The 18,263-nt window shown below is 36.4% G+C and overlaps 2 protein-coding genes across 3 annotated transcripts; one reads left to right on the top strand and one right to left on the bottom strand.

Moving 5' to 3' along the window:
- Positions 1–3,261: 3,261 nt before the first annotated feature.
- Positions 3,262–4,392, top strand: LOC141571798 (trace amine-associated receptor 6-like). Its single transcript, XM_074333958.1, has one exon. The coding sequence runs from the start codon at positions 3,262–3,264 to the stop codon at positions 4,390–4,392; it is 1,131 nt and encodes a 376-aa protein (XP_074190059.1).
- Positions 4,393–5,113: 721 nt separating this feature from the next.
- LOC141571899 (trace amine-associated receptor 6-like) lies at positions 5,114–15,868 on the bottom strand. 2 transcript variants are annotated; one of them, XM_074334006.1, is made up of 4 exons: positions 15,524–15,868; positions 10,394–10,432; positions 6,864–6,910; positions 5,114–5,989 (listed from the first exon to the last, which is right to left on the bottom strand). In XM_074334006.1, the coding sequence occupies exons 1-4, from the start codon at positions 15,796–15,798 to the stop codon at positions 5,901–5,903; spliced, it is 450 nt and encodes a 149-aa protein (XP_074190107.1). In that variant the 5' UTR covers positions 15,799–15,868; the 3' UTR covers positions 5,114–5,900. The 2 variants fall into 2 exon arrangements, with proteins under 2 accessions (XP_074190107.1, XP_074190106.1); XM_074334005.1 differs by having other exon boundaries at positions 5,114–5,998.
- Between the last annotated feature and the right edge of the window lie 2,395 nt (positions 15,869–18,263).

Genomic DNA, 18,263 nt, shown 5'->3' on the forward strand with positions numbered 1-18,263 from the left:
ATAAGTGATTAACATATATTTCTATAAATGGTTATTAAACACAAATGGATTATGTAAGAATCAAGTTGATGATTGACTCAGTTATACACTACCTTGAAGAAATGCTGAAACTCTAATTAGATATATAATTAATATATTGATTGTATGTTACCAGTACAACCACTGTTCGTTTACAGTTTAACACTTTGATCCTGTTTTGTGTTTGGTTACCTCTAGCTCTAATAAAAAGAGACAAGAGTACAAAACATTTCTCACCCTCCCTCTCATTAACAAACTTCTGAGTTTGGCCACTGGAAAGACCATACAGATCATTAACGCATCTTTCCCCCACCTCTGTCATAATGAGGACTGTCTCACACTCTCAGCCATTTGGGAGATGGCTTATTTAATGGCTTATTAATTTTAATTTAGAAATGTGTTAGAGAAGTTCAAAGCCTTCAAGCTATGAGAGTGAAAACTTCCGTGATGCCAGACAACCAGTTTGCCTCCAAAGTTTTGCCCTGGGTGCTAGAATTAAAATCCCCCGAAAAACATGATCACTGCCTAATCTTGATCTTTAGCTGATGCAAATGCAGTAACTCAACATGGTCTTATGAGCAAGATAGGAAGCGTCATATATGTGAAAGAATTCTAGAGGCTTTAGTAGAAGCCTCCAATTTGCATACCATCTCAGCTCAGGGCTAGTTTCTCTTCATACACTAACTTCAGACAAATAGTATAAAATAACATAGAGTTTGCTAATAAGTTTTGATGGCATAGCAGAAAAAGTAGGAAAATGCAGGACAATCCTTTTCTTTTCATAGTAGACATTTGGCATTGCTTTCTCTAAACAGTTGATTTTTTGGACATCTGCTTCCATTAGAAGGACTACGCTATTTCAAACATTTGTAATTGAGCAGGTAGTGCCCTTGTTTGTTTTGAGGGGCACAAAAGGCTTACCTGGGAGAACACCACCATTGCTACTAATGAGCTAGGACTGTGGTTCCTAGAAAACTGGAGTTTCAGAAATAATAAAATTGGTAAAAAAGTTTGGGAAACCAACAGATAGTTGCCAAATATTAACTTTTACCAACTAAGAACTGGTAGAAAATTGGAAGATATCTAGCCTTTTGTTTTAGAAACTAATTTATGGAGAGCTGGGGTTGGTCCAGGTTCTTCCTGGAATAATTTCTGTGCCTCCCACCCTACTCCCACTTTCATACCACAGCTAGGCTTCCATCTCTGTCTTTCTCTCTCTGTCTCTGTTTTTTGCTGGCGTAATATTCCACATGCATTGTTTCCACCTGCTAACAAAGGTCTGAAAATCCAAGCTATTCCATTCACTCCATTTCCATTTCTTTTTCCTGGTCTATCTGATATTATAATTTTAAAATATTGAAGCATCATTTTTGTCTTACCCTGATTTTTAGAACTCTTTTGTCTATACCTTCTTGTCTAGGTGCTTATTTCACTATCACAAACTATAGTCTTTCACCTTCATAATGCTTTTCACAATTTGTTTTCACACAACCATTTCTCTGTTTACTTGTTAAAGGTTTCCCTCCCTCATCCCCTCCAAGGCTGTAAACTTCGTGAGGATAGAAATCATATCTGTTTAGTTCATTACTTTGCACCCAGCTCCTGGCACTCAATAAATGTGTATTAAATGGATGAATTAACTAGTGAATAAATATCAGAATAATGGAGGAAGATACAAAGTTATTTCTTTACCAAAAGTGGCAGGTTTCATGTGATATTTTATTATCCTAGAATACTGGCTCTCAATAGAGCAGGCCATTGAGACATTTGCCCCCCCAGAGGACATTTGTCAATGTCTAGAGACACTTTTGGTTTTCACGGTTGGGGGGAACTGTATTGGCATCTACTGGTATCTAGCAGCGGGGATGCTGCTAAAAGCCCTTCAGTGTACAGGACAGATCCCACATCAAAGAGTTATGTGAACTCAAATGTCCATAGTGCTGAAGCTGATAGAGCCTGGCCTAGGCCTCTGCCTATATAAACAATTGATATTTCTTTACAAAATCAGACTCTCAGTAAATACTAGGAGGAATCTAAGAGATTATTGGGTTAAGAGTATTAATTTTCTTGATTAGGAATCAGATAGCCAGATGGATTAATACCAATACCCATGGCACTTTACAACTTGAAAAGCAATTTCACAAAGCTCTATAAGGTCACAACTCTACACTGAAAAGAGTCCTGAACCTATCTTTGGGAATGCTGAATGAGGCTTTTCCTTGCTCCGTAGTGTTCCAATGTTCCAGGTATGCGAATTGCCAAGGAACGTGTTCCCATGTTACAACTTTCTGCTCATTGTTCCTTTTGACTTCTTTTAGCATTGGGACCAGGAAGTCTGGCACCTGGAACCACAAACAAACATGTAGTCAGATGGTTTGATGATTCCCATTTCTCACATTCATGAAGAGAACTTGCAAATATTCTTCCAGTGAAAATGTCTTGAGAGAACTGATCTCTTTTCTACCAGAACCTTAAAAATGCTAGTGTGTTTACATATCATTTTGGGTTTTAAGGCTTTGTTGTAATGTATTTCATCAATCTCAACATGTCCTCAATGTATGTTATCTTTTCTGTTTGCTGGTAACTACTGCAGATGCATAAATGATTCTTAATAGGAAAGAAAAAGCTAAGTCCTGACTCTCACTGCCTGCGCGCTATTGTTTCGCTCACAAAAACCCGATAAGGTGACTATGTCAGGATTGAGAATAGAGGAAAGGGTCAAGTCTAAGAACAAAGAAACCTTTGGCTTGAGAAACGTAACAGCTAACCCAATTTAATGTAAAGAGTTGTTTTGTAGAACAACTTTCTTAATAATCACTGTTGAAAATAGTCTTCTAAATTCACACCTTGCACTATAGGGATTCCATCTGGGGATTTCCCTATTAATGGCATTTATTTATGTGGAAGCTCTGCTTGCTTTAGCCAGGAACGCAGCTCAGACAACATAGAAATAAACAGGAGGTGATCCTTCAGCCTTATAATTACTTCCCATATCAGTGCCTGTTGCAAAGAGAAATTCTGGAGGTAAAAAAAGAAAACATATATTTAACTAAAAGGGAATTTCATCAAATTAAGGGAAGTGATCGTTAGCTAAAATTAACCCCCTCAGTAATCTCGTACAATATAATTTTTGTTGTATTGCGTTTTGTTATAGAAAACATTTGAGATTTATAATAAATATTGGAAAATTTAAAAAAAAAGTTTGTAATATCCGATAATTTCCTCCACCATCCTGATGTATTTATGTTTTTCCTTCAGGAGTACAGAGAATTAGAATCTTATACTTCTTGCGATAATCAAGAAGGACAGCATTCTTCAAATATCAAGTGGAGCGTCAAGAACCACAACTCGTCCCCCCCTGCATCTGCACAGCTCTGCTATGAGAACGTGAGCGGGTCCTGGGTGAAAACTCCCTACTCGCCCAGACCCCGCCTGATTCTCTACACAGTGTTTGCCTCTGGGGCTGTGCTGGCCGTGTTTGGGAACCTCCTGGTGATGACTTCAATCCTTCACTTCAAGCAGCTGCACTCTCCAACCAATCTCCTCATCGCCTCCCTGGCCTGTGCTGACTTTCTGGTGGGGGTGACCGTGATGCCCTTCAGCATGGTCAGGTCGGTGGAGAGCTGCTGGTACTTTGGGCGAAGCTTCTGTACTTTCCACACGTGCTGCGATACGGCATTCTGTTACTCTTCTCTCTTCCATTTGTGCTTCATCTCCATCGACAGGTACATTGCTGTTACTGACCCTCTGGTCTATCCTACCAAGGTCACGGTGTCTGTGTCAGGGATATGTGTCAGCATTTCCTGGATCCTGCCCCTTGTGTACAGCGGGGCCGTGTTCTATACAGGTGCCTATGACGATGGGCTGGAGGAATTATCTAGTGCCCTCAACTGTATAGGGGGTTGTCAAGTTGTTGTAAATCAAGACTGGGTGTTGATAGATTTCCTACTCTTCTTTATACCTACCATCGTGATGATCATTCTCTATAGTAATATTTTTCTTGTGGCTAGAAAACAGGCTAAAAGGATTGAAACTACTGGTGGCAAAACAGAATCATCCTCAAACAGTTATAAATCCAGAGTGGCCAAGAGAGAGAGAAAAGCAGCTAAAACCCTGGGTATCACGGTGATAGCATTTATGATTTCGTGGTTACCTTATAGTATCGACTCAGTGATTGATGCTTTTATGGGCTTCATAACCCCTGCCTATATTTATGAGATTTGCTGCTGGTGTGCTTATTATAACTCAGCCATGAACCCTTTGATTTATGCTTTATTTTACCCATGGTTTCGGAAAGCCATAAAACTTATTGTGAATGGTCAGATTTTCAAGGACAATTCATCATCTGTGAATTTGTTCTCTGAACAACTATAAACAATTGGATTGAGTAAGTCGAAGACATCTTTACATTTTCCAATTGAAATTAGTTTTTGAAAATCAAGTAAGACTATTAAAGAAGAGGAAAAAACTTTTTCTTCAAACTTAATAGGATAACTCCATGTTTTCCAGTTATATTAGGATGTGTACTTCTTTGTCACTTCTCCAAAAATATTTATTTGATGAATAAATGTTAAATCCTATTTGTTAAGTGTGGCAGAGCTCACTGCGCCACTCCCTGCGGACACTTCCTGCCCTCCCTTTTCCTTTTCATTCCATTGACTCTTCCCTTTGGAACCTTAAAAAATGTTTGTTTTCTTTCAATCCTTTCTACTTTCCTTACAAAGTTTTATACTCACTCTCAACTTGTCAAAAAAATTCTCTGTGATTGACTTCAAGGGGCTGTTGCTTTTTGTGTGTGTGTCTTTTTGTTGTGGGGTTGTTTTTTGTTTGTTTGTTTTTTTTGCTTTCCTTATTTTCCCAAGGGAAACATTTGGGTAGCAGTTAATCTATTGTACTTAATGTATGCACGGTGTTGATTCCAGGAAATTGCTTCAGCGTGTCCTGGATTTTGCGCCTTGTATACAATCACCCATGAGGATGGGATGGAGGAATTTGTAACTGACCTCTACTTCATAGGTAGTGCCAACTTCTTATAAATCAAATTGCATATTGATAGAATTTCTATTATTTTCACATCCATCTTTGTTTAGATGATTTTGTACAGTAATACTTGGGGCTAGAAAACAAATGAAAATGATTAGTAGAAAGTAGAAGCGTTATCAAGGAAATGCAAGACCAGGGTGCCTAAGAGAGAGAGAAAAGCAGCTAAAACCTGGGGTATCACAGTTAGTGTTTTTGATCTCATAGTTACCATATGTAATGGGTTCATTCATTAATTTATTCTTGGGTTTTATAACATCTTCATATTTCATGAGATATTTTGCTGGTTCAGTAATTATAACTCTGCTCTAAATCATTTGATTGATGATTTTTTTTTCACCCTTGGTTTAGAAGAGCAATAAAACTTATAAGTTCCCTCTAATAAAAGTCAGTTCATCAACCATAAATTTAATTTCTAAATAAGCCTAAATTCCAAACAGATAATTTAAAAATTTGAAATTAATTGAAAATGTGATTGAAACTTTCAGAATAATTATGATATGAAATACAGTGTGTGGTAATGATTCCTTAAATTGCGGAGGAGAAATGGTACCTCAATTTCAGCAGCATAACCCTTATGCTTTTACTTTCTTTGTGAAGTGAATGTGTTTAAGCATTTGATAGAAACATATTTACTAATAGTGGTTGACATAAAGTTCATATTTTCTAGTTTCCTCAAATCTGTGCTCTTCCCTGCTCTGTCAGTTGTTGATTATTTTCTTCTTCCAGGCCTCCTGTATCTCTTTTGCCTTGCCTACCAAGCTTACCTTTCTGTCATTTTTCAAAGGTTTCCTGGTTCCATGTTCCCTGTGAAAGTCTTGTGTTTCTGTCTTTCTCTGGACTCAGTTAGCTTTGAATTCATTTTGAGCCGCTTGTTTCTGAGGTTCGGTCTTTCTGAGGCTCCTATAGATTTCCGGTCCATATACGTCATCTGTTTTGACTCAAGACAAGACACATATTTTATATTTTGCGTGGTATTTTGTAATTGTGGAAATAACCATGAGCAAATGCAACAATTTTAGCAGTAGTGATTCTCCTTTTACATGAGGTGTGCTGTTTTACCTACCAGTCATGATGGAGGGAAATTTTCTGCCTTTTTTTTTTTATATATATATAAACACCATTCAAAGTTTATACATTATCCATGATAAAAAATAAAAATGATTAGAAGTTATGGGGAAAGAAAGAATGGTTTATATAAGAAATCTTGATATGGCATATAACTTTTTGGGACAAATGTTAAGCATCTTGCTTCGTGTATTTCACAAAATCAATACTGATTTCTTCCAGTTTATGGAAAAAAATAGATGATGTTAAAAAATTAGAGAAAATATAGCTTTTGTAAGATTTCATTGGTGGAACAGAAAATCCATATAGATTCACACACTTAATTAAATTTTTTGAAACTTCAAAAGAAAACAAAGCCATGTTTAGGGAGAAAAGAAAAGACAACCAGGAAAAACCATTGGCAACATATATGATGAAAAAGGGTTAATTGGTTTAAAACTATAAAATCTTTTTTAAAAAGTAAGGCAGAGAATAGGCAATTTTACAGAGGAAAATTGTAAATGGTTATTAAATACATTAAGATGCCAATTGTACAAATAATTTAAAAATGTAACAGAGTTTTATATATCAAATTGGCAAATATTAGAATGATCAATAATATCTGATGTTAATTAGCATGTGGAAAATTGAGGACTTTTGTAAGAGTTGAACCTGCTCATATACATCTAGGGAAAATATAATTTAGTTTCTCCTTTCTCAGGTGAATTAAAATATTTATATAAAAATTTAAATCATACCTGTCACAGTCCTCAGGTGAAGCCAGGGTTCTAGGAGGTGCAAAGACCTAAACCGAAGGAAACATATTTCTAAAGTAATTTCTCAGTATTTATGCATTTTATTGTTGCTTTCAAATTCTAAGCCAGTTATGTGGAAATGCCAGTCTGGCAATGAGCTGGACTGTGGCAAACTTCTCATTGGTCAGAAATAGGAGAAAACTAAGAATGATGGAGTAAGTGTTTCATAATAGAACGTTTATTCAATTTACAGTACTGTCCTTTATTGTTAAATAATGCCTTTTCCATACTTTAGATATTACACCACACTTTAATGAAATATTGTCAAAGTACATACAGTTGCTGCTGCTGCTGCTGCTATTTTTGATGTTCTTAGCTGGTAAAGTTAAAAGTTGGTTATTTGCTAGTCCCCCAATTTTTATCCAATTTTATTATTTCTGAAACCCAAATTTCTAGGAATCACTATCCTGACCCATTAGTATTTTTAATAGCAAAGGTGATATTTCAGCAGGTAACACTATTATGCCTCTCAAAACAAACCGGGGCAGCATCTGCTCGACTCCAACCATTAGAGACGGTGAAATAGTAATGAACGATAATAAACCTGATATGATCCAATGGGAGCAGATGTCCAAGAAATCAACCACATAGAGAAATTAATATAAGTTACAGTCTATGAAAAGAGGAGGATTGTCCTCCATTTTTTTTTACCTTTTTTGTTACACTATTGAACTTGTTAGAAATCTAAGTTACTTTATATTTTCATATTTGGGATTAGTCAATAAAGAGCACGTAGCCTCATGCAGGTGAGATATAAATCGGAGGCGCTTCTTAAAACCTCTAAAATTCTTGCACATAAATGACTCCCTATCTTGCTCATAAAACCATCTTGAGTAAATGCATTTGTATCAGATAAAGATCAAGATTAGTCAGTGATCATGTTTTTCAGGGGGTTATGATTCTAACACCAAGGACAGGCTGTAGAGGCAAACTTTGGTTACCTTACATCATCTACACTCAACCCTTAGGCTTTCAAATTCTCTAAAACAATTTTAACATAAAAATCCATTAAATAAGCCATATCCCCAGTGTCTGAAAGTGTGGGACAGTCCTCATTATGATAGAGGTGGGAAAAAGATGCATTAATTATCTCTGTGGTCTTTCCAGTGCCCAAACTCAGAAGTTTGTTAATGAGCGGAAAGGGTGAGAATGTTTTGTATTCTTGTCTCTTGGCGTTAGAGGCTAGAAGTACCTGAACACAAAGCAGGGTCAAAGAGTTAAACCGTAACTGAACGGTGGTTGGTGTTAATAACATACTATCAATATATCTAATTAACAGTCCAAGCAAATCTTCAAAATGTTGTATAACTGAATCAACTCTCATTCTATTTATCACATAATTCATTTGTGTTTAACAGGCATTTTTTTAGAAATGTACATTAACTGCTTATGGAATACTTATATCAGGGTGAGAAACAACACAAAATTAATTTTTATCCAATCACATTCTCCAAATGAGCTCGAGCAATTCTTCCATCATCATCCAGGCCTGAGATCTCAGACAGATGTCCAGTCACTCTGAGTGTTAAAGATTTTCATTCTGGTCTACTCTGGACTAGATCTACAATCTATATCTAATTGACTATCCTTGCCCTACCGTGTCCAGAGCTAGGAGATTCTAAGCTTAAAAAGCTTGGGTGTAGGGAAGAGGCATGTCTGAATTTTTATTCCTTTTCTGCTCTATTCCACAGTGTAGAGGAGAGAGGAGAAGAAAAGGAGCAGCATGATTTGACACCAAATTTGGTCTCCTTGTGACCTTTACTTGGTGGACACGACCTCTGTATAGTGAGCCCTCCCATAGTGTCCCTGTCATGCAGAGCATATCTGGGTGCTTCAGACATCCCTGCAGGAGGCATTTTCATTCCCTAGTTCCTGATCCTGAGATCAGTGCTGGTTTGATGTTTCCAACATCTTCCTCAAGCCCTGTGGGATGTGTCACAGAACTTTGTGCACCCTGAACTGGGAGACCCGCCAGAAGGGCCAAGCCTGACTGGCTCCCACGTGTCTAGTAGCCCATGAAACTCCCGCATCTTTGCCACTGGGAGCAGTGACAGTAGGGGCTTCTCTCCCTGCCAGCCCAATTCTCCTCCCAGCCATGTCTCTCCTAGTCTACTTGTCTCTGCTCAACGTAAACACAGGGCAGGTCAGCGAGATTATTAAATAAGCAGCTCTAAAGAGGGAATGAAGCTTGAATCATGTTCCCAACACATTGTTCAATGGTGTGGTCGTCTGGACAGAGACTCCAGAAGCAAAAACCTGTAAGGTTTCCACTCATAGACAGACTCTAGAGAGAAGTAGAAAGAGGTCATCTGGAGTGGCTCATGCACATTGGGAACTGGACACTGGGCAGGCTCTCCCAAAATGAGTCACCCATGTACCGCATGACAGAGCCTACATTTGCAGGGCACTGTCCATCAGGCCTATGGCATTACCAGGCCGAGTGAGAAAACTTTTCTCTCATTATTAATATTGTCCTTATTCCATTCCTGCTCAACTGTGCAGGGTGGATGGGGTTATAAGAAAAAAAGGAAAGAGGAAAAAAGAACACCATAAATCAGGTTTATCCCCCTCCCCATTACAGAATCCTGAGGCCTAGGATTAGGTAGCCCTGACTAAAATAAGAAAGATAAAAATGCTAAATTGGATGTGATTTTAAGTCACATTTAGAATTAGAATGGACTTTTTATGGGATTTTTAAATCTCCATAATTTCATGGACGCCTATGCAATCTGCCCCCAGTGTTTTAAAACATTGAGAATGGAGGGTTAGAGCAAGTCTGTGTGCACTAGTACATAAAATAGGGCAGCTATTTTCTGTTTGCAAATCACCAAGTGCAGACTGTTCCAAATCTTGTGACATATTCAGTGGGCCAAGAGTCTCAATTATACCCCAGGAGGCACAAATCTGATGACTAGAGTCCCATTTCTTCATGCTTTTCCTGAATAATTTGAAGAATACTTCCCACCATCCTACCATTCATTTTGAGAGATCGCCTTCATTTCTTAGACGTAACTAACTAAACAATCATTTAGTCATTTTAAATACGCCTTTATTTAAAGGAGATTCTTAAATCTCCTTTATTTAACCTTTCATGATCAAGAATGCATTATTTGTGATGAATTCCTCATCAAAATGTGACCGCTTGATTTCTGGGTCAATATTAAGGGTTGATATTTCAGAGCTCTGAAAACCATATGGCAAGATGTAGGCAATGACCAATCAGAATGGATGCTATTCTAAGAGGCAGAGGAGGACCTGGAGATCTTTCAGTTGCTGGATCATGAGGAACCATGGAGATTGGAGAGATGGAGCCAGGGGTAGGGTAACAAGGGTTTGTGTGGGTGCTAGAACAATAGCTATTTCCCAACTAGTATTGAAGCATTTCAACATTTTCCCAATTGGAATGGTTGAATTGGTGCATACCATCTGAAGATCAGCCCTGTCAAGATAACTGAGCACATAATTTTACTTACCTGATCTGAAGTCCCATTGAAATGACTTCAAAAGCATATCTGAAAAAAAAATCAGATGGGATTAAATCGACTGAAAAACCAGAGTAGAGAAAAATATGACCCAAAATACACACCACAGATGGCTATCAGACAGGTAAAAACTGTTCTCGTGAATAGAACTTGAAAGAAATTCTAAGTCCCAGAAAGAGCAATCAATGAGTAAAAGGAAGACAATATTAAAAACAATTGCCCAGAAAGTTTCTTTGGGGTAAAGAAAGGTCTAAGTCTTCAAATTAAAAGTATTGACCGTGTGCAAAGAAGACAAATGAAAAAAAAACCAAAAAAAAACAAACAAACCGCAGGCAACACATTCAGACAAGTATGAAAAGACGATGTGAAAGAGCTCCTAGGACAGGTGCCAGAGGGAGGTAGTTCAAGCCAAAGGAGTGACCAGCATGCTGGCATCACACTTCTTAGCAGTACAGTAGGTCTCAGGAGGCAACAGAGAAATGCTTTAAAAGTTCACAGGGATCGTTTCCCCCTTTTTTTTCTTTATTAGTTTCAGGTGTACAAAAACAACATGAGGATTAGACATTTACACCACTGACAAAGTGATAACCCCAACAACTCAGAGATTTTTTTTGAAAAACAGAATTCCATTCTAATTCTAGCTAAAATTATAATTGAAATCCTATAGAATCTCTCAAAACTAATGGAGAAATATATATGGATATGTATTTGAATATATAGAAGCAGGCAAGGCATATCTAATGGAAGAGAGTTGGAGAGATGAGTAATCCTCAGAAAGGGGAGGTTGCACGGTGACCAGATATTGGAGAAGACGAGGGTGGACAGCTGGACACCGCTGGAATGTGGCCAGATCCCTACATGAATTCATGAGGTTCTGGTTGTCTGACCTTGCTCAGGTTACTTAAGCTGCACTTTACATCTAAAAAAGGATGGCTTAGATTTGATTATTTTAAAGGTAATTTTCAGTTTGAATATTTTGTGAGTCCATCATCATGGTCTAATGAATGGGAAGTAAGGGGAACGTGGAAAAACATGAAACTTTTTATTTGAGAATGTCTCTGTCCCTTGAATTCAACTACCACTATCCTACAGTTAGAGGGAGGCTCTTTCCAGAGGACGATTCAGAACACTCATTTCCATGAATGGTCACAAACATACACCACAAATCAACACATGCGGTGTCTGCAACATTGATAATGATAACCACTTGGATGCATAAAAAATGATTCATGCTGATTCATATTTTCTTAATATGACAATGCCCATTTTATATAAACTTATTAAAATATTTCTACAGTTAAAGGAAATACACACCTATTTGTTCACTAAATATTTATTGATTATTCTTTATTTCCAAGTACAGTGGAAGGTTTCTGCTGGCACTATAAAAATGAAAAGAAGGGACATTTTCTTGAATAACACAGTTTTGGGGGAAACAAAAATGCACAGCAAATCCTTAAAAAGCAGAAAGTAATGTCACAGACACAATGAACATAGTGGTCCCTAAGAAAGGATGCATAGAAATCCATCTCCATTATTTTCTCCATTATTGTCTCCATTGTTTTAATCTTTACACATGGAAAAAATATAAAAGGAAACTTTAGTTCCTGTTAAATACCTGAGCTATTAAGGGTGTATAATTTGCAAACATAATTATATTTTATCTATAATAATGAACTAATAAAATCCTTAGGATAAAGCTAGATGAAATTTCGAATCCCTCGGCAATGCTTAGATGAGTTGAAGTGATTTGTGTGCAGAAAAGGCACAGAGGAACCAAATAAATAAGTACTATAAAACAATAAGATCATGATTTTGCTTGATGTCAAGACCAACCCTGCCTTAGTAATTAACTGTATTAAGACACAGTTAATCTAAATGACCCTCCAATTCAGCCTCAGGGGAATAAAATCTCATTAAAAAAAATACGATTTCAATAATGAAAAGATGTGATGAGTGGAAAACAGTACATTAAAATTTTATGTCACAGCAAATTAATTACTCCCTCCAATGTCCCCCTCTCCCCAAAGAACTTTGCTTATAATGAACTTTTCTTTATGATGGTTACTTTTTTTAATTTGCAGAAATGTGTATAAAAACATGTATTCCAAATTTTCTCAACCAGTTGAGTATGGAGGGTGGCCACATTCTCTTTCGTAAGGAGAGGAAGAAGTTAGTGGTTACTTCACTTACTCTCTGGCCCCTGGGTGTCCATATTGGTTCTATTGTTAAACAAAGTATGCCAGCAGGGGCATGTGACTCCTTAATGCCTCAGGTTCCTCATTTTAAAATAGAAGTAATAATATCCCCTTGCTCATAAGGTTGTTGTGAAGATGATGTGAGTTAATGCAGTTAAGACAATTCCATGCACAGAATGAGTGTCCCATCAACATAAATATATATTAGGTTTAAATTGCTTTTACTGTTATATCCTTTGGTTCCAGAACTCATGTATTACATACCATAAGCACTCAATAAATGTTCTTTGTAGCAAAGGCCAATAGATTGGTCCCCACACAACCAGAGTGGTTCACAGAAGAGAATAATGATGACAGTAGCTTGTGTCTTTTATAATGAAAGTTTTCAAACACTCATAAAAATAGACAGAATATTATGTTGATCTTGGAAAGGAAGTGATAAAATTAGATGATTTGCTAATATATTAGAAAGGCTATTTTTAAAAAAGGAAAGATAAGTGTAAATGTATTAAACTAGATGTCACAAATACTTATTTGAACCCAGAGCCTTTATAATATTCATTAGATTTCTTAAACACTTTCATCTAGCTTCTTTATATTTAAAATGAGGCAGTATGTTTATTCGGTAGCTTGCAGAACAGGATTAGAAAGAGTTACTATAGTGAAACCACAAGAAACAAAATAAATTGATGATATTCAATGTTGGAACTGAAGGATTGTGGGTAAAGTGACACTAAACAGTCTAGGGTGACTTTCTTCATCTGTGAAATGAAATAAAGACAAGAGTTTCTCCTAAGAACAGTATAATCAGAAATAACTCACTCTTAGAAGAGGCTTACCCATTTAAAGCATTTGTGTGACAATAGTTAGAAATGATGTGCTAATAGATAATGCTTTATTACATCAGTTAGAAATTAAAGAAACACAGCAAGAATCTATCTATATATATTCACTCCCTGCCCCAAAACAGGATAATCTGATTGTAAAATCTTGATGTCTTATTGCGACAAAACAAAATGTAGAAAGAATCAAGTAATTTATTTACATTGTTCATGAAACATACAGCACCCTTCAGTTTTACTAGCAAGAAAACTCTCTGAAATAACTGGCTTGGTTTATCCACTGTGAATTGCACAACTAATTCAGTTTCCCTTTTTAGCTTTGGAACCAAGTTTATGGGTCATAGGAAACACTCTATTTTCCAGCCTTTGTCTTGGCTTTATTTTATATACTTCATTTCAGTTTTCTTTCTTTTTTTGAACATTTTTTAAAATTATGCTTTTCTACATCCTTGAAGCCCCTGTAAATAATTTTGAAACAATGCCCAATTTAAGTGATAATGAATAAGTTAATTTCAAAATAAAGTAAAATAATGAATGACAAGATTAAAGCCCTTGCTTTAAACATATGTTAACTGGTACCACTTCTGAACTCTAATGTAATTTTATGAGCAGACTTACTCACCAGTAAGAAGGTCCCTGAATAAAGGGAACGTTATTACTTATGACACTGGTTACATCTCTCACTGTAAATAACTAAGTTGATATTGTACTTAATGTTCTATGTCTGGACTGATTGTATGTGACTCTGAAATCACATTTTTGGTTCTGCAAAGCTGAACACCAGACAGTGCAGATTCAGTCCTTTGCCCTCTCTGAGCAAGGAGACACCACCTCTCGAAATATCTCTTAGTTGCATTTACATTTTAATAGAAAAAATATTACATAGGAACTGAGAAAAGATACAGCCAGGGATTGAACTAATATAAAGTAATAAAAGGCAGGATTATGATTATATATATATATATATAATTTTATTTATTATTTATTTTACATTTTCTCAAGAATACTGCAAGGGAGGGGTTATTAAATAGAGAAGTGTAGTGAGAATCAGAGAGAACTGAGCAACCCAAGATCACAGTATTAAATGTCAGAGTACTGTAACACAGTCATTTCTGGCTATAAGGCTATGCTGTTTCCATTACAATCAGATTTTAATGCTATTTTACCACAGAACGTTGAACTTGAATTTACGTGTTTGGGTGAAAATTGAAGCAGAATTCTATGCTTTTACCTAAGAAGATCTTGCACATTTATGATCAATATTTTTCTCTCCATTGCGATTTCACAGAAACTATTTTCAAACCTCACAATCAAAATACAGAACCTACTCAGAAAACAAACTTATTGTTGAGGAATTCTCTCTTAAGATTTGACCAGTGACAATCAGTTTGATGGCTTTTCTAAACCAAGGATAAAATACAGCATAGATCAAGGGGTTCATAGCTGAGTTATAGTAAGCAATCCAAACTAATATTTCATAAATATAGGTGGGTGTGATGAACCCTAGGAAGGCATCAATTATTGTATCAATGAAGTATGGCAACCATGAAATCAGAAATGTTACCACTGCGATGCCCAACGTTTTTGCGGCTTTTCTCTCCCTCTTGGCCACTCTGTCTTTGTAGCTGTCTGACGATCTCACAGTCTTATTGCTCATACTTTCAATTTTTCTAGCCTGCTGTTTAGCAATGAGGAAAATCTTGAAGTAAACAGTCATCATCACAAGCATGGGTATGAAAAATAATAGAAAATTTACCAATACCCAACTTTGATTCACTGCAACTTGACAACCGCCCACACAGGTGAGAGCACTTCCTAGTTCCTCCAGCCCAGCTTCATTTGCCCCTGTTCCAAGAAGGGAAAAATAATAAATAATGGAAAGGAGCCAGGAGAAGGCAATACATATGCCAGAAACAGATGCAGTGAACCTGGTAGGGTAGACCAGAGGGTCAGTGATTGCGATGTATCTATCGAGAGAAATAAAACACAAGTGGTAGATAGAAGCATAACAGAATGACCCATCGAAACAAGAGTGAAATTTACAGTAAGTCTCCCCAAAGTACCAGCAGCTCTCCACAGACCTCACAGCGCTGAAGGGCATCACAGTGACTCCCACCAAGAAATCAGCACAGGCCAGGGAAGCGATGAGAAGATTGCCTGGAGAGTGCAGCTGCTTGAAATGAAGAACTGAAGTCATCACCAAGAAGTTTCCAAATACAGTCAGCAAAGAGCCAAAGCCAAACACCGTGTACAGAATCAGGCGGGGGCCTGGCGAGTAGGAAGTTTTGACACAGGATCCGTTCACGTTCTCGTAGCAGAGCTGTGTAGCTACAGGAGCCGGCAAATCACTGCCCATGATTCTCTGTTTTGATACCTGGAAAAGCTATCATCCTCTACGGCCAAACATGTCATTCCACATATGTCATTTTCAAAGTCCTTTAAAAATAGTGTGTACAATATGTCAGCAATTGCCAGTACATTTTGGCCCTAGTTCTCTGTAAGTACAAATTCTTATTTTCGTATTTGGAAACTGACTCATAGCTTCATCTCAAAATAATTTACTTTGAACTGAATAAGCAGTTAATTTCATCATTACATAAAATTCTGTTTATTTAAATTGTAGAAATCTTTCTTTGCATTACCTAGGATTTCGTATCTGAGAAGTGTTAGTCTTCCAAGAGCTGTTGTAATGCATATACGAAATGCCACATTTTATTAGCATCTTTTCCTAATTTATCAGAGCTAGAATAACACTCAAAACACTCTGTCCCCTCAAGAAAGTAGCTAAATAATTGCAAATATCCAAAGCCCTTAAGATTGAATCCCCATAGTGCAATGTGTGGAAAGAAAGAAACTTTAGTAATGATTATATTTATGCTATAAGTAAGTTCTGCACTTCTAATCCCTTGATGACATTTGTCCTTTTCATGAAATAGAAAAGGAAATGGAAATAGTGCCTGTCTTTGAAAACCTTTGTCCAGAATTTGAAAGCCATGTTGTTTATTTTTACTAATTACTGAGATTGCATTTTTATTTTTGTAAGAACAATTTATTTATGATTTATGTTTGTCACTAAAGCTCTTTCAATAAAACTCTTCATCACTTCCAGTATTTCTTTGTATTAAAGAAATTAAATGCAGAATTATATATTAAACACTGGAATGCTTCAGGTTTAGCTTTAATAATTCTGATTTGGAAGTGTGGGAGAGCAGAGTACAAGGTATTTTTCTCAAGGAGACATAAAACGAACTATATGGACAAACAAAACGTAGTTCCTGCTAAGGTGTTTTTGTTTGTTCTTTTCTGTGTTTCTTTTTTAATAGGAACTATGTGGAAGATATTTAAAAAACAAAATGTTTAATTTCTGGAAAGTGGAGATTCCGATATTATGACTCTGTATGTTACCTTTGAGAAATTAAGCTTATTGTCTTCGAGCTCTAGAAAAGATCTCAGCTGAGGCTATGAAAAATATTTTTCTGATGCATGACTTCTGGTCATTTTTAAAATCAGCTTTTTGATATTAGGTGTACTTTGTATTTGAAAATTTCACACTTTTAAAGTGTGCAGGTTGATGACATAATAAATCTATCCATCCACGCAACCACCTCCAAAGCCAAGGTATAGAATATTTCCAACACCTCAGCAATTTTCCTTGTGCCCTTTTAATAGTCAATCTATCCCCACATCTCCCTCCTCCTGCCCTAGGCAATCACTGGTCTCCATTCTATCACTACTGAATAGTTTTACTGGTATAAAAATGACATGCAAATAGCATCATATACTATGAGCTCTTCTGTCACCAGCTGCTTTCTCTCAGCTCAAGGTCTGTAACATTTTTCCATTTATTAGGTATATTATCAGTTCATGTCTTGTTATCCATGTGTCTGTTGATTGACATTTGAATTTATGTTCAGTTTGGGGTTCTTAATAGTATTGGTATGAACCTCCATGCACAATTTTTTGCATCGAAATATGCTATTATTTCTTTTGGTAAATGCCTGGGAGAAGAATTGCTAGATCATATGGGTAGCGTATGTTTAACTATAAAAGAAACTATAAACTGTCTTATAAAGTAATAGACCATTGTGTACTCCCACCAGCAATCTGTGAATGTTCCAATTGCTCCAAGTCCTCGTCAATACTTGTCATTGCCATTTCTTTTTATTTTAACCATATTAGATGCTATGTAATAGTATCTCATGTTTTAAACTTTATGAATGGTGATGTTGGGAATTTGTCCATGTTATTATTGGCCTCTAATGTGTCCACTTTGGTTAACTGTCCATTGACATTTTTGACCATTTTTTAATAGATTTCAAGTTTTATTATTATTGAGTTGACTGGGTACAAATCCTCTAGAAATATATGTTAGGAATATTGGACTTTTCATTTTCTTGAGAGTATTTTTTGAAGAGTACAAAGTGTTAATTTTGATAAAAACCAACTGATAAATTTTTTATGGTTAATGCTTTTGTTTCTTGTCTAAAACACTTTGCCTAAAATAATGTCACAACTATTTTCTTCTGTGCTTCTTTTTGAATTTTCATGATTTCAGTTTTTGTGTTTAGGTCTATGATTCTTGTCATATTAGTTTTAAATATGTTTTGAGGCATTTGAAGGCATTAAAGACCCTGTATCCAGTGGTAGCAAAGAAACTGGCAGCCCATTACCTACTATGCTAAAACATTTACTCACAGTATCTGTAGATACCTGTGAGCAAGGGCCTACAGAAGAAAAGGCTCTGGGTGACATGTATTTGCTGCCTTATACAACATTTTAGTTAAAATGACAAGTATAATGAGTTGGTTTGTTTCTTTTAAC

This window comes from Rhinolophus sinicus, linkage group LG05, assembly GCF_036562045.2.
Source record: "Rhinolophus sinicus isolate RSC01 linkage group LG05, ASM3656204v1, whole genome shotgun sequence".
In the NCBI taxonomy this organism is placed as follows: domain Eukaryota; kingdom Metazoa; phylum Chordata; class Mammalia; order Chiroptera; family Rhinolophidae; genus Rhinolophus; species Rhinolophus sinicus.

What these genes read in the sequence shown, in the direction of transcription:
- LOC141571798 (XM_074333958.1), top strand. Translation starts at nt 3,262, where the DNA reads ATGTTTTTCCTTCAGGAGTACAGAGAATTAGAATCTTATACTTCTTGC.
- LOC141571899 (XM_074334005.1), bottom strand. Translation starts at nt 15,798, where the DNA reads ATGGGCAGTGATTTGCCGGCTCCTGTAGCTACACAGCTCTGCTACGAG. An exon ending in ATGCCCTTCAGCGCTGTGAG is followed by an intron (nt 10,433 to 15,523) that starts GTCTGTGGAGAG and finishes TTTTTTTTTCAG; the next exon opens with ATATGCTTTTGAAGTCATTT. An exon ending in TCAATGGGACTTCAGATCAG is followed by an intron (nt 6,911 to 10,393) that starts GTAAGTAAAATT and finishes CCTTCGGTTTAG; the next exon opens with GTCTTTGCACCTCCTAGAAC.